General features: G+C 36.8%; 1 protein-coding gene and 1 pseudogene across 1 annotated transcript in view; both read left to right on the top strand.

The window, feature by feature from the left end:
• The window catches only part of LOC105490420 (adaptor related protein complex 4 subunit epsilon 1), a 90,420-nt gene that overhangs the window by 26,427 nt on the left and 50,999 nt on the right, over positions 1-12,994 (top strand). The window contains exons 9-13 of the mRNA XM_011756024.3: positions 3,279-3,401; positions 3,503-3,612; positions 9,772-9,911; positions 11,608-11,720; positions 11,833-11,951. Coding sequence (XP_011754326.2) covers positions 3,279-3,401; positions 3,503-3,612; positions 9,772-9,911; positions 11,608-11,720; positions 11,833-11,951 — 605 coding nt within the window. The remainder of the gene's footprint in view (positions 1-3,278; positions 3,402-3,502; positions 3,613-9,771; positions 9,912-11,607; positions 11,721-11,832; positions 11,952-12,994) is intronic.
• Positions 3,620-9,764, top strand: LOC139355433 (DDB1- and CUL4-associated factor 13 pseudogene; annotated as a pseudogene).

Genomic DNA, 12,994 nt, shown 5'->3' with positions numbered 1-12,994 from the left:
TTTCACTGATGCCAGGTGATAAGGAAGGCCCCTTCCTTACACTGTCTGTGGAGGTGACTTGGGAAGTCTGGATTTTTCCCATCTGGGAGTAGGGAGTAATGAGGTACTTTTTCCCTCTTTGCGGCCAGGGTTCGGAGGTGTGGGTGTTAGAGAAAGCCTGGTGGACAGTCAGAACTTCCCTCCCTGATGAGCAATAATGAGGCCTCTCCCTCATAGTATCACTGGAGGCCACAAGGAGAGCAGTAATGAGGTACCCCTCTCTCTCCCAGGCAGGGCAGAATCGGTTGATACTTCCTCCAGCAATAACCAGGAGCCTTTCCATCCCCAGGTATCAAAGGAGACAGAGTAGAGAGCCTGGATTCCATTCCCATTGGGTGATACCCCCCCTCTCCTGCCAGAATAATGTCAGTAGATACTTATTTAACTTACTTAAGGTGAGAGTAAACTATTCTGAGGGATAAGGTGTCAGAAGAACTTCACATTTTGTTTGAGCATACATAATCCAACCCAAAATATCTATGATGAAAATGCAGTGTCATGAATGGTAGAACATTATTAATTTTTAATTTAGTAATATATACTTTGTAGTATTTTAATTAGTACCAAGAGAGTAACCAAGAGTACTGAAGAGTAACCAAGTTCCATGTTGTATTTTTAGGTATAGAAACCCTCAGTTGTGGCCAGGCATGGTGGCTCATGCCTGTAATCCCAGCACATTGGGAGGCTGAGTTGAGCAGATCACTTGAGGTCAGGAGTTGAAAACCAGCCTGGCCAACATGGTGGAACCCTGTCTCTACTAAAAATACAAAAATTAGCCGGGCATGTTGGTGCACGCTTGTACTGCCAGCTACTTGGGACGCCAAGGCAGGAGAATCACTTGAACCTGGGGGGTGGAGGTTGCAGACTACATCTCAAAAAAAAAAAAGAAATTCTCAGTTGTATTTTACTTCACCACCACAGAGAGGAGACAGCAGAGTGACTGCTCTTTCAATTATGAACTTATGAACAGATATTTGTAGAGTTGGAGAATAAAATGACTTAGATCTAGGTGAGAAAATAATTTTAAAATCCATTAAATTAATTTTCAGCTCAATTATGCCTAAGGAGACTAATAATAAGTGCACTTTTTGAACTATTATTTTTTTTCCCATATTGGCATCCCAGAAACTTTATGAGCATCTAAATATAAATGTTTAAATTTTGGATGGGTAATGGCAGGCTTGGGATTAAAACAATTTAATCCCAAGAGAGTTCTTATTGGTAGGAAGCCATAATGAAAAATGTGTCAGTTATGATGGAAAATGGAATATCATCATTTGAAATCTTAGGACTGTCATGGTAGTTCACAATTCAGCAAACTTTTTCTGAAAAGAGGGCCAGATAGTAAATATTTTAGGCTTTGCAGGTCATGGAGGTTTCTGTTGCATATTCTCCTTTGTTTTTTGTTTTGTTTTTTACAGCCTTTTAAAAATGTAAAAATCATTCTTTAGTTCACAGGCCTATAAAAATAGGATGAAAGCTGGATTTAGTGGCAATTTAAAAATAGGCTGAAGGCTGGATTTAGTGGCAATTTCTCCATTCCTGCCTTATCTTATTAGCCGATTGACAAAGTTCCTCTTTGTTTAGTTTGTCTAGTTCATGAATCATAAAGACAACTTTTTTCACAGCACAGAGTAAAGACATTTTAAAGCATAGCATCTAATATACAAAGCCTCTTCAGGTTCAGCTAACTTAGTCTGTAGTTTTTCCTTTAAAGGCAGTTCTTTTCTTAAAGAAAAATTAATATTTCTGATTTCTTATTTTTTTCTGTCTCTGTTACGGAAGAGGTTTTAAATTTTTTTTGTCTTTTCTTTCCATGTAAATTTGAGAAAAAGGAAGAGGTTTATAGAGGTTTTTTCCACAAAATTTATTTGTGCATTAATTGGTAGGCAACATAGTGTAAAACATAGCTAGCTGAATATTCAGAATATATTTTGTACATAAAGAGAATGTCTGGTTATGTTTTAAGCTTTTAGAAATAGAGAAGGAGTGATTGTATCAGGACTCTTGATATGCTTCAACTTGTACTAGAACAGTTTTTAAGTGTTGATTCTGTACCTTCACCGTGTCACACTTCTGTTACTGTGATTCCATAGAACATATAGGACTTAATGGCCTCTCAGTGATTTTTCTTTACCATGGCAAAGCTCCAACTGCTTGTCTCATACTTTTTCAAATAATTTGAAAAGAACTTTAGTGTCCATTTTGATCATTCACTTTGATCATCTGTCATAGTGATGAGACTTTCGACTGTATCAGAAAATCAAATTTGAATGCTGTCAAGATGTCTAGTAGATTATTTTATATGCTTTGAGGTTATTTTATTTTTTTTTTTATTTTTTATTTTTTTTTTTTTTTTCTGGAGACGGAGTCTCGCTCTGTCGCCCAGGCTGGAGTGCAGTGGCCAGATCTCGGCTCACTGCAAGCTCCGTCTCCCGGGTTCACGCCATTCTCCTGCCTCAGCCTTCCCGAGTAGCTGGGATTACAGGCGCCCGCCACCTCGCCCGGCTAGTTTTTTTTGTATTTTTTAGTAGAGACGGGGTTTCACTGTGTTAGCCAGGATGGTCTCGATCTCCTGACCTCGTGATCCACCCGTCTCGGCCTCCCAAAGTGCTGGGATTACAGGCTTGAGCCACCGCGCCCGGCCGCTTTGAGGTTATTTTAAAGAATAGTTTGAAGATGTATGAGTAGTGACTGTATCTTTGAAATAAATATTGGATCATCCTATAAAATGATTATGTTGAAATAAACTACATACACAATTTTGACATGTAAATGGTCAAAACTGTTTGAGAATAAACCATTTTAAAGCATTAAAGGAGTGTGGGAAATATCTTTTTATATAGGAATAATGAATGTATTATTCATGTTGCCATTAAAATGTGAGCTTCTTGAGGGCAGGGTCTTTTCTTCCATCTGTTTTGTTCACTGCTATATTCATAGTACCGAAGCCGTGCCTGGCACATAGGAGGTGTTCAGTAAATACTTTTTACGTTAATAAATGCATAATTATTACCAGTAAATATAATTTTTAAAAAATTGTGTTGTGGTAACCTAATCCTAATAACTGTAAGCCTGAAAACAGTAGTGTTTGTTTCTGTGAAAAGTCCATAAATAAGATTTCTGACTAAAATGGACTTTCCAATTAGTTTTATTACAAGTTCTACAGAAATACATTCTTTTGTTATACCTTACCATGATACTTACCATTTCTGCCATTTTTATTTTTCTTTCTCTAGCTATTTTGTTTGAATGTGTGCATACAGTTTATTCTATTTATCCTAAATCGGAATTACTTGAGAAGGCTGCCAAGTGCATTGGAAAATTTGTTCTGTCACCTAAAATAAATCTAAAATATTTAGGTAAGATTATTGGTTCTTTTGACAGAAATTACAGAGATAGCTTTTGAAATTTGCTGTGTATTTCTTTCAATTCACTTTGTATAATGTGTCTTTGTTTCTAGGACTGAAGGCTCTTACCTATGTTATCCAACAGGATCCTACTCTGGCTCTTCAACACCAGATGACAATAATTGAATGTTTAGATCATCCTGATCCCATTATTAAAAGAGAGGTAAACTGGTATTTTGAATAGTATATGTGAAGTGTTAAAATTTTTAAACATTTTGTTGGTATTCTGTAGAGAGATTAAAGTGGTGGACAGTGTGTATGTATGCTTGTGTGTATATTTTAACTTTTGGATGTATTCAATTCTTTTTTTGTTTTCTATTTTGAGACAGAATCTCACTTTGTCACCCAGGCTGTAGTGCAGTGGCACGATCTCAGCTCACTGTAACCTCCGCATCCCGGGTTCAGGTGATTCTCGTGCCTCAGCCTCCCGAGTAGCTGGGATTATAGGTGTGTGCCACCACGTGTGGCTAATTTTTGTGTTTTTAGTAGAAACGGGGTTTTACCATGTTGGCCAGGCCAGTCCTGAAATCCTGACCTCAAGTAATCTACTTGTGTCGGCCTCCCAAAGTGCTGGGATTACAGGTGTGAGCCACTGCACCCGGCTTATTTAATTATTTTTACTAAAGTTTAAGTAACTTTTCTAAAAAGTACTATGTCAGTGTCCACAGGAAAGTCTTTAAATTATTAGTTGAAGGAATTAGGTCCAGTCATCTGTGTGGGTTCATTAATATAATTTCGGTCTGAGCATCGTACCAATAGGAGACTTGAATTCTGGTCCCAGGTTTTCCTATTAGTACAATTTAAAATATACTCCTGTTATTGTACAATTTTTAAGATGCAGTTGATGTTAATTAGTGATTTCTCATTATTCTCTTTTATATCTATAACATTAACTAATTCCCTACCAAACAGATAGAAATATTGAAAGAATTAATGAAGATATTCATAAAATGATTTGAACTTCTTGGAAGGAAAGGCTTAATAATAATGTCATCATCATATATGTCACTTATAATAATAATATACTTCTTTCCAACTTTTTCTTTTTGTAAATTTGCTTCAGTGTCTACTTGGGTGTCTATATAAATATTTCTTTTGATTCTTATGGAAGAAATCATTCAATATCTTCATTTAAAATGGTATATGGGACCTAGTTAAGAGTAAAAAATTTTCTATTTATAAAAATAGCAAAGATTTAAAAAGAATTTAAAAAAAAATTTAGATTTAGGGAATACATGTGTGGGTTTATTACATGGACATTTGTGTAATGCTGAGATTTGGGCGGCTATTGAACCCATCACCCAAATAGTGAACATAGTACTAAGCAGGTAGTTTTTCAACTCATTCCTTTCCCCTTCTGCCCTCCCTGTCTGCTTTTGGAGTCCCGAGTGTCTGTTGTTTCATCGTTATGTCCATGTGTACCCATTGTTTAGCTCCCCCTTATAAGTGAGAACAAGTGATAGTTGATTTTCTGTTTTTGCATTAATTCACTTAGAATAATGGCTTCCGGCTGCATCCATGTTTGATTACATTCTTAAAAAAAGGATATGATTACATTCTTAAAAAAAGAGAATTTACTAAATATCTAAATATCTTAAAAGCAATGAGCTAAGAATAGGAGAGTTTATTGAGAGAACACTATTGCATTAAACAACTATGATTTTTGAAGATTACAAATTTTAAATTTTAAAAGGGATTTTTGAAACACATTAAAAAAATTTGCCTTCATATATATATTTATTTATTTCATATTTTTAGTAGTCTGAAAATTGTTACATGCCTTGGGTCTGGGCAGTTTGCAGACGTACTAATTTCTGTGTGTAGACATCCTAGAAAAATAAGAAGGCTCCAAGAGACTGTAACAAATAGTTATACAGTGCTTCTACTTTAACAGATACAGAGCACGCATTTCCTTTGTATAGTTGAGTACTAAGTTGAACAAAGTTGACTTAGGTACAGTTTTTTTCTTACTGCTATATGGTAGTCCCCACTTATTTATGGAAATATGTTCTAATACCCCCAGTGGATGCCTGAAACCACAGATAGTATTGAACCATATATATATTTATATATTTTCAATCGGATAACCAAGATGGCTACTTAATAACTAATGGGCTGGTAGCATATACACTGTGGGTGCAAAGGGATGATTCATGTCCCAGATGGAGTAGGATGGTGCAAGATTTTATCATGCTGCTTAGAAAGGCATGCAATTTAAAACTTATGAATTATTGATTTCTGGAATTTTCCATTTAATATTTTTTGGACTCTGTGGGTAACTGAAACCATGGGAAGCAAAACCACAGATGGGGGTTTGTAATATTGTTGTATTTAATAATTATACTTGCACTTAAAAATGAGAGTCAAAGGGAAAATAGGCGACTTTTAAAATTATGAAGGTTGATCTGTTTGATCCCTTACCTGCAGTGAGATGAGTGATTTGAATTCTTTGAGGAGATACTGAGTATCCTTGGTGCCCAAAGAAGGCACTAAAGTACTGTCTTCTCAGTGCTGTTGTCACTTCTAACCTCTATCAAATAATACGGTGAGAACTTTGGTCCTTGGATGTTTGGTGATCTGTAGCTTGGGGTAGGATTCCCTTTTGCCTGGTTGTATTACGTCTCTTATATACAGGAAGAGAGAAGGTGAGAAGGAGCTACCAAATCTGAACAGAAAAGACCTCTGGCAATACAGTTTGTAACACTAAACCCCATGCAGTTCTGGAAATGCTATATTTCATGGTCTTGGAATAGGAGATAAATTTGATGTATGTTATCTAAAACTATATAACATAATTTGGAGTCCACAGGGAGCATGTCTGAAGCAGCTCCATAAGTTGAAAGCTGTTGATGGGGTGGCCTATGTATTTTTAGATTTAAGTGGCGTTAAACATTAACTGAAACAGTTTATAAAAGAAGTCGAGCAGTGGGCAGAACTCCTAGCAAAGAGCTCATGGAGTCCCGCTAGAAGAGGAACCAAGATGAAGATGAAGATACCGAGCCGGAATCTGGACAATTATGTCCGTGAACCCAAGTTGGACTTCCAGAGAGTTCCAAGAAACTATGATCCTACCTTACATCCTTTTGAGGTCCCACGAGAATATGTAAGAGCTTTAAATGCTACCAAAATGGAATGAGTATTTGCAAAACCATTCCTTGCTTTGCTGGATGGTCACCAAGATGGAGTCAGTTACCTTGGCAAAGCGTCCAAAGAACCTGGCTACTGTCCTTTCTGGGGCGTGTGATGGAGAGGTTAGAATTTGGAACCTGACTCATCAGAAATGTATCCGTACAATACAAGCACATGAAGGCTTTGTATAAGGAATATGTACTCGCTTTTGTGGGACTTCTTTTTTCACCGTTGGTGATGACAAAACTGTGAAACAGTGGAAAAAGAATGGACCAGGCTATGGAGATGAGGAAGAGCCATTACATACAACATTAGGAAAGACAGTGTATACTGGGATTGAGCATCACTGGAAAGAAGCTATTTTTGCCACATGTGGACAGCAAGTAGACGTTTGGGATGAACAAAGAACTAATCCTATATCTTCAATGACCTGGGGATTTGACAGTGTAAGTAATATTAAATTTAACCCAATTGAGACTTGGGAAGTTGTGCGTCTGACAGGAATATAGTACTGTACGATATGAGGCAAGCTGCTCCTTTGAAAAGGTTATCTTAGATATGAGAACAAATACAATCTGTTGGAACCCTGTGGAAGCTTTCATTTTTACAGCAGCAAATGAAGATTATAACTTACATACTTTTGATATATGTGCACTGGACACTCCTTTAATGTTCCATATGGATCATATATCTGCAGTGCTTGACGTGGAGTACTCGCCCACTGGGAAAGAGTTTTTGTCTGCTAGTTTCAGTAAAGCTATTTGAATCTTTCCTACAGACAAAAGTCGAAGCAGGAAGGTATATCACACAAAGTGAATGCAACATGTTATCTGTGTAAAATGGACTTCTGATAGCAAGTATATTAAGTGTGAATCTGATGAAATGAACATTTGTCTGTGGAAAGCTAATGCTTCTGAAAAATTCGGTATGCTTACATCATGAGAAAAAGCAGCCAAGGATTATAACTAGAAATTGAAGGAGAAATTTCAGCATCATCCTCATATAAAACGTACAGCTCGTCATCGACATCTACCAAAATCTATCTACAGCCAGATTCAGGAACAGTGCGTCATGAAAGAAGCTCGTCAGAGAAAGGAAGTTAATCGTATTAAACATAGCAAGCCTGGATATGTGCCAATTGTGTCAGAGAAGAAGAAGCACATAGGGGCAGTTGTAAAATAATTGGTATTCCTAACAATCCTGATGTATAATTATTTGTTACTTTTGATTTGAGAACTCTACAAATAAAAGTGCTGGGACTAGATTAATTGCATACATTTTGGTTATATGTGTAGAGCTTTATTGTTGCTCCTTTTAGCTGCCCTGAAAAATGATCCTTAAAGGTGGCCTAGTTGATAAGACTGTCTAACTGTTTTATCCTTAATCTGCATTCTTCTTTCATTGAAGAATATAGTATTTGCAACTAACTCATTTTTTCCTGTTTTAATTACAGATATACTTACTTTCTCTCTGATCTATTGTTATAGACACTGCACATTCAAATTGACATTTAAGACCAAACATCGCTTATGTTATCTTTAATATATAACTTTGAATAATGATTACAATGATGTTTCTTCCTGTGATTCCACATAACATTTAGAAGAATGATGTCAACTTTTTATAACTGAATGTATTTCTAGTGCTTTACTTATATTCGGCTTTTTAACTCTTACAAAACAATCAGCCTGCATTTATATAACTTTTATAAATAATATAATTTGGGTCAAGTTAAGATAATAAAGCTTTCTTTCACGTTGAAAAAAAAATCTTTCAAAATATGTTATCCTTTGTGCTTGAAGTCCTGGCTATAAGGATTGAAAAATTAGAACCCTAAATATACTGAGCAAGTTTGACAAATATGTGGAAATTATCTTGCAGCTAATATTGCTGATCCTAAAACACCAATAAATGATGCTTTCTCAGTATTGCCTTTGGACTTACTGATTTCTGAGAGTTATATTTTCAAAACCTTAATCTAGAGCTGTGGAAAGCCATGCAAATGGGAGCTTACTCTGGTATTGGTCTTCCTTCATCTTATTTGAAGCAGCTAGAGGTATATTCCTCAGCACTTAGAAAGCAGCTGTAGCAGCTGGACACTGTGGCACACCTGTAATCCCAGCACTTTGGGAGGCCAAGGTGGGCGGATCACCTGAGGTCAGGAGTTCGAGACCAGCCTGGCCAACATGGTGAAACCCCATCTCTACTAAAAATACAAAAATTAGCCAGTCTTGGTGGCAAGCTAAGATTGTGCCACTGTACTCCAGCCTGGGCTACAGAGCGAGACTCCATCTCAAGAAAAAAAAAAAAAAAAAAAAGAAGGAAAGCTACAGGCCAGGCACAGTGGCTCATGCCTGTAATCCCAACACTTTGGGAGGCCAAGGTGGGAGGATCACTTGAGCCCAGGAGTTCAAGACCAGCCTGGGCAACATGGTCGAACCCCATCTCTACAAAATACGAAAAACTTAGCTGGGCATGGTGGCACATGCCTATAGTCCCACCTGTTTGGAAGGCTGAGGTGGGAGGATTGCTTGAGCCCAGGAGGTGGAGGTTGCATTGAGCTGAGATTGTACCACTGCACTCCAGCCTGGGTGACAGAGCAAGACCCTGTCTCAAAAAAAAAAAAAAGTAGCTATAAAACAGTTCTTCCTTGATGACTAAGATTTTGAACTAGGCTTTGCTAGGCTTTGGAGCATTTGAGCCACCATCCTTTGTCCATCCAAACAAAAGCTGTTTGCCTGTCTTCTGTTGTTTGGAAAATAGTCTGCTGTCTTCTGTAGCATGGGAAATAGTTTCCAAGACTAGATTTATACACACATACATACACTTGCATATATACACACCCATAGCTATAGGTAATGTATATTTAAGGGTTGTTATGTTTTTAGAAAATATATATCTGTTGTATTTGAACTTTTTAGTCTCTAAGTATTCTGTCATGTAAAGATGCCAGATTGTGATTATCTCAATAGAAAGCTTATAGACATTGGAATTGATCATAAGTCATTTTTTGACAATAGTTTTACCTTTCTTAAGCTTTTCATTGAAATTTGCATTTCTTACCTGTTAACTGGCTACCCAGTAGATCTCCATAAAAGTAGAAGAATCAACTGTATGATCAACCTTTATGTTACTGTACTCATTGGTGTTATGCATAGTTTTATAATGTTTTTAATTTCTCTTCTTTAAATAGACTCTGGAACTTCTTTACAGAATTACTAATGCACAGAATGTAACAGTTATTGTCCAGAAAATGCTTGAATATTTACATCAGAGCAAAGAAGAGTATGTCATCGTCAATTTGGTTGGCAAAATAGCAGAGCTGGCTGAGAAATATCCTTTTATTTGGACCATGAGTCTTAAAATAGTAACACGGTGACTTTAAGATGATTGGTATAGATATGGTCACCTGAAGTTGAGTTCAGAGACCTAGCAATACTTTTTATTCCTGATTTTCAAGCCTCTTGTCAGAAAAAGGGATTTGTGTAGACCTCTTAGGAGATGGCCTTTTTTTTTTTTTTTTTTTTTTTTTTGCTGGTTTCTTTTATTCATGTTGTCAGTATTTTGAGCAGGAAGATAGAGGAAGTTTTATCCTCTTTATTCCTCTTTCAGTCCTGCCTCGTCTCTACTTCTATCTTGATTTCTTTTCTGAGTAAAAGTTCTTGTGTTTTGGGGAAAGCGGAGGGTATGTGGGAGTGGTCAGGATGCTAAAACTTATCCTTTATTGTTTTATGCTGGAAATTGTCACAATTAAGTAGTTGGGATCTCTATTAACATGTTACTCTTCTTCAAGTTTGTTTCTTAAAAGTCAGAAGAACTTTACAGGTCATAAGGATATTCCATTCATTAAAAAAACATTACTGTTTAGGCCGGGCGTGGTGGCTCATGCCTGTAATCCCAGCACTTTGGGAGGTCGAGGCGGACGGATCACCTGAGGTTGGGAGTTTAAGACCAGCCTGACCAACATGGAGAAACCCCATCTCTACTAAAAATACAAAATTAGCTGGGCATGGTGGTGCATGCCTGTAATCCCAGCTACTAGGGAGGCTGAGGCAGAAGAATCGCTTGAACCTGGGAGGCGGGGGTTGCAGTGAGCACCATTGCACTCCAGCCTGGGCAACAAGAGCGAAACTCCATCTCAAAAAAAAAAAAAAAAAAAAAAAAGTGAAAAAAAGTTACTGTTTAATTATAAAAAAGAGTGAGTGAATACTGTTAATGAAATTATATTGGAAATTACTTAAGTCTAGTTTTGTCCTAGTCAGTACTATAACTCTGGCCAGTAGAATGATAGAACTTTAGAACTGATGAGGAAGAGATTAGAAAAGAGGCTGAGCACCTGTAATCCCAGCACTTTGGGAGGCGGAGGCAGGAGGATTGCCTGAGCTCAGGAGTTCACGACCAGCCTGGGCAACACAGTGAAACCCTGTCTCTACTAAAATACAAAAAAAATTAGCCGGTGTGGTGGCATACACCTGTAGTCCCAGCTACTCGGGAGGCTGAGGCAGGAGAATTGATTGAACCCAGGAGGCAGAGGTCACAGTGAGCCAAGATCGCACTGCTGCACTTCAGCCTGGGCGACAGAGCAAGACTCTGTCTCAAAAAAAGAAAAAAAAAAAAAAAAAAAGGAAAAGAAAAGAACAGATGCTAAACGATTTGTTCAAGTAGACATACCACAGTATTTAGCTTCTTTGAAGTGAATTATATTCTTTTTTGAAGAATATAGTTTTCCATTATTTGCATCTAGTTAGCTGGTTTGTTTCTTTCAGTTATTTCACATTTATTTATTGGATGACTGTTTTGTGCAAGTGTGGTGCTAAAGTGACAAACTCAGTTTATTAAGTTTATTAAATAAGCTTTTACTGAGTACCTATTTCACATAAAACTGGGGTATGGAACAATTTATGGCAGAGGTTAAAGGTAAAAATGCCATACTAGGATGAATTGGGGTTATTATTTTAAAGGTTGCTACAGAAGGATAATTTTAATAAGTAGCATTTGGAAGTGTACTTGTTCTTAACACTGTGGACACATATGCTCCTGATAATGCATGGTTTATTCAGACAATGAATGCTGTGTTTTCAGTAGGAGGAGATGTAATGCATCCTGATATTCCCAATAACTTTCTGAGACTACTAGCAGAAGGTTGGTAGACTATTACATTCTGTAAAGTAAACATTTTAAAGTTAAATGTTTTTATTACAGAGTCCTTAGATAAGTTTGTGGAAATTAAAATGGTGTATCAATTTCTTTGTAGGTTTTGATGATGAAACAGAAGATCAGCAATTAAGACTCTATGCAGTTCAGTCTTACCTCACTTTACTAGATATGGAAAATGTGTTATATCCACAGAGATTTCTTCAAGTTATGAGTTGGGTGAGCAAAGTACATTAAATCATACATTTTTAAAACATTTTTTATACAAACCAAATGTTAACATATTTCCTTCAGAAACCATTCACTTCTACTCAGCTAACTCCTTCAGCTATTAGTTTTTCAAATGGCCACCATCTATCACTTAACTATTTACTTCTCTGTTTTTTCTCTCTGCCATCTCACTTGTCTGGTCTTTTACTTGTCTCTTTGTGTTTACAGTGTTTTGTTGTGTTTTTTATGTGCATCCGTGTTTGAATATTTGAATACTCGTTTATCTCTACTATATTAGTTTTTTTAAAAATAAAAAACTGTTTTTTAAAAATAATCTATAAATTATTTTAACCAAATAGAAAGAGGTTCATCTTTAAGAAGCATTTTCTAGGTACCAGGCACAGTGCTGAATACTTCTATTATTAACTTTTTTTTCTTCTTCTTTTTTATTTTGTTTTATTTTTTAAGTTCTAGGGTACATGTGCAGAATGTGTAGGTTTGTTACATAGGTAAACGTGTGCTATGGTGGTTTCCTGCATCTGTCAACGCATCACCTAGGTATTAAGCCTAGCACACATTAGCTCTTTTTCCTAAAGCTCTCCAGCCCCACCACCCTCCCTGATAGGCCCTGGTCTGTGTTGTTCCCTTCCCTGTGTCCTGTGTTCTCATTGTTCAGCTCCCACTTACAAGTGAGAACATGTGGTGTGGTTTTCTGTTCCTGTGTTAGTTTGCTAAGAATAATGGGTTCCCAGCTTCATCCATGTCTCTGCAAAGGACATGATCTTATTCCTTTTTATGGCTGTATAGTATTCCATGGTGTATATGTACTGCATTTTCTTTATCTAGTCTACCATTGATAGGCTATCTGTGCTATATTAGTTTTCTTATGTTGCATAACAATGTTACCGCAAACTTAGTGGCTTAAGACAATACAAATTCATTATCTCATAGTTTCTGTGGGTCAGGAGTCCAGGCATGGCTTAGCTGGATTCTCTGCTTAGGGTCTCACAGAATTGCAAGGTGTTGGCACCTTGCAATCATCTGAAGCTTGA

Source organism: Macaca nemestrina, chromosome 7 (genome assembly GCF_043159975.1).
Source record: "Macaca nemestrina isolate mMacNem1 chromosome 7, mMacNem.hap1, whole genome shotgun sequence".
Taxonomy (NCBI): domain Eukaryota; kingdom Metazoa; phylum Chordata; class Mammalia; order Primates; family Cercopithecidae; genus Macaca; species Macaca nemestrina.
This window is presented reverse-complemented; position numbering and strand designations above follow the sequence as displayed.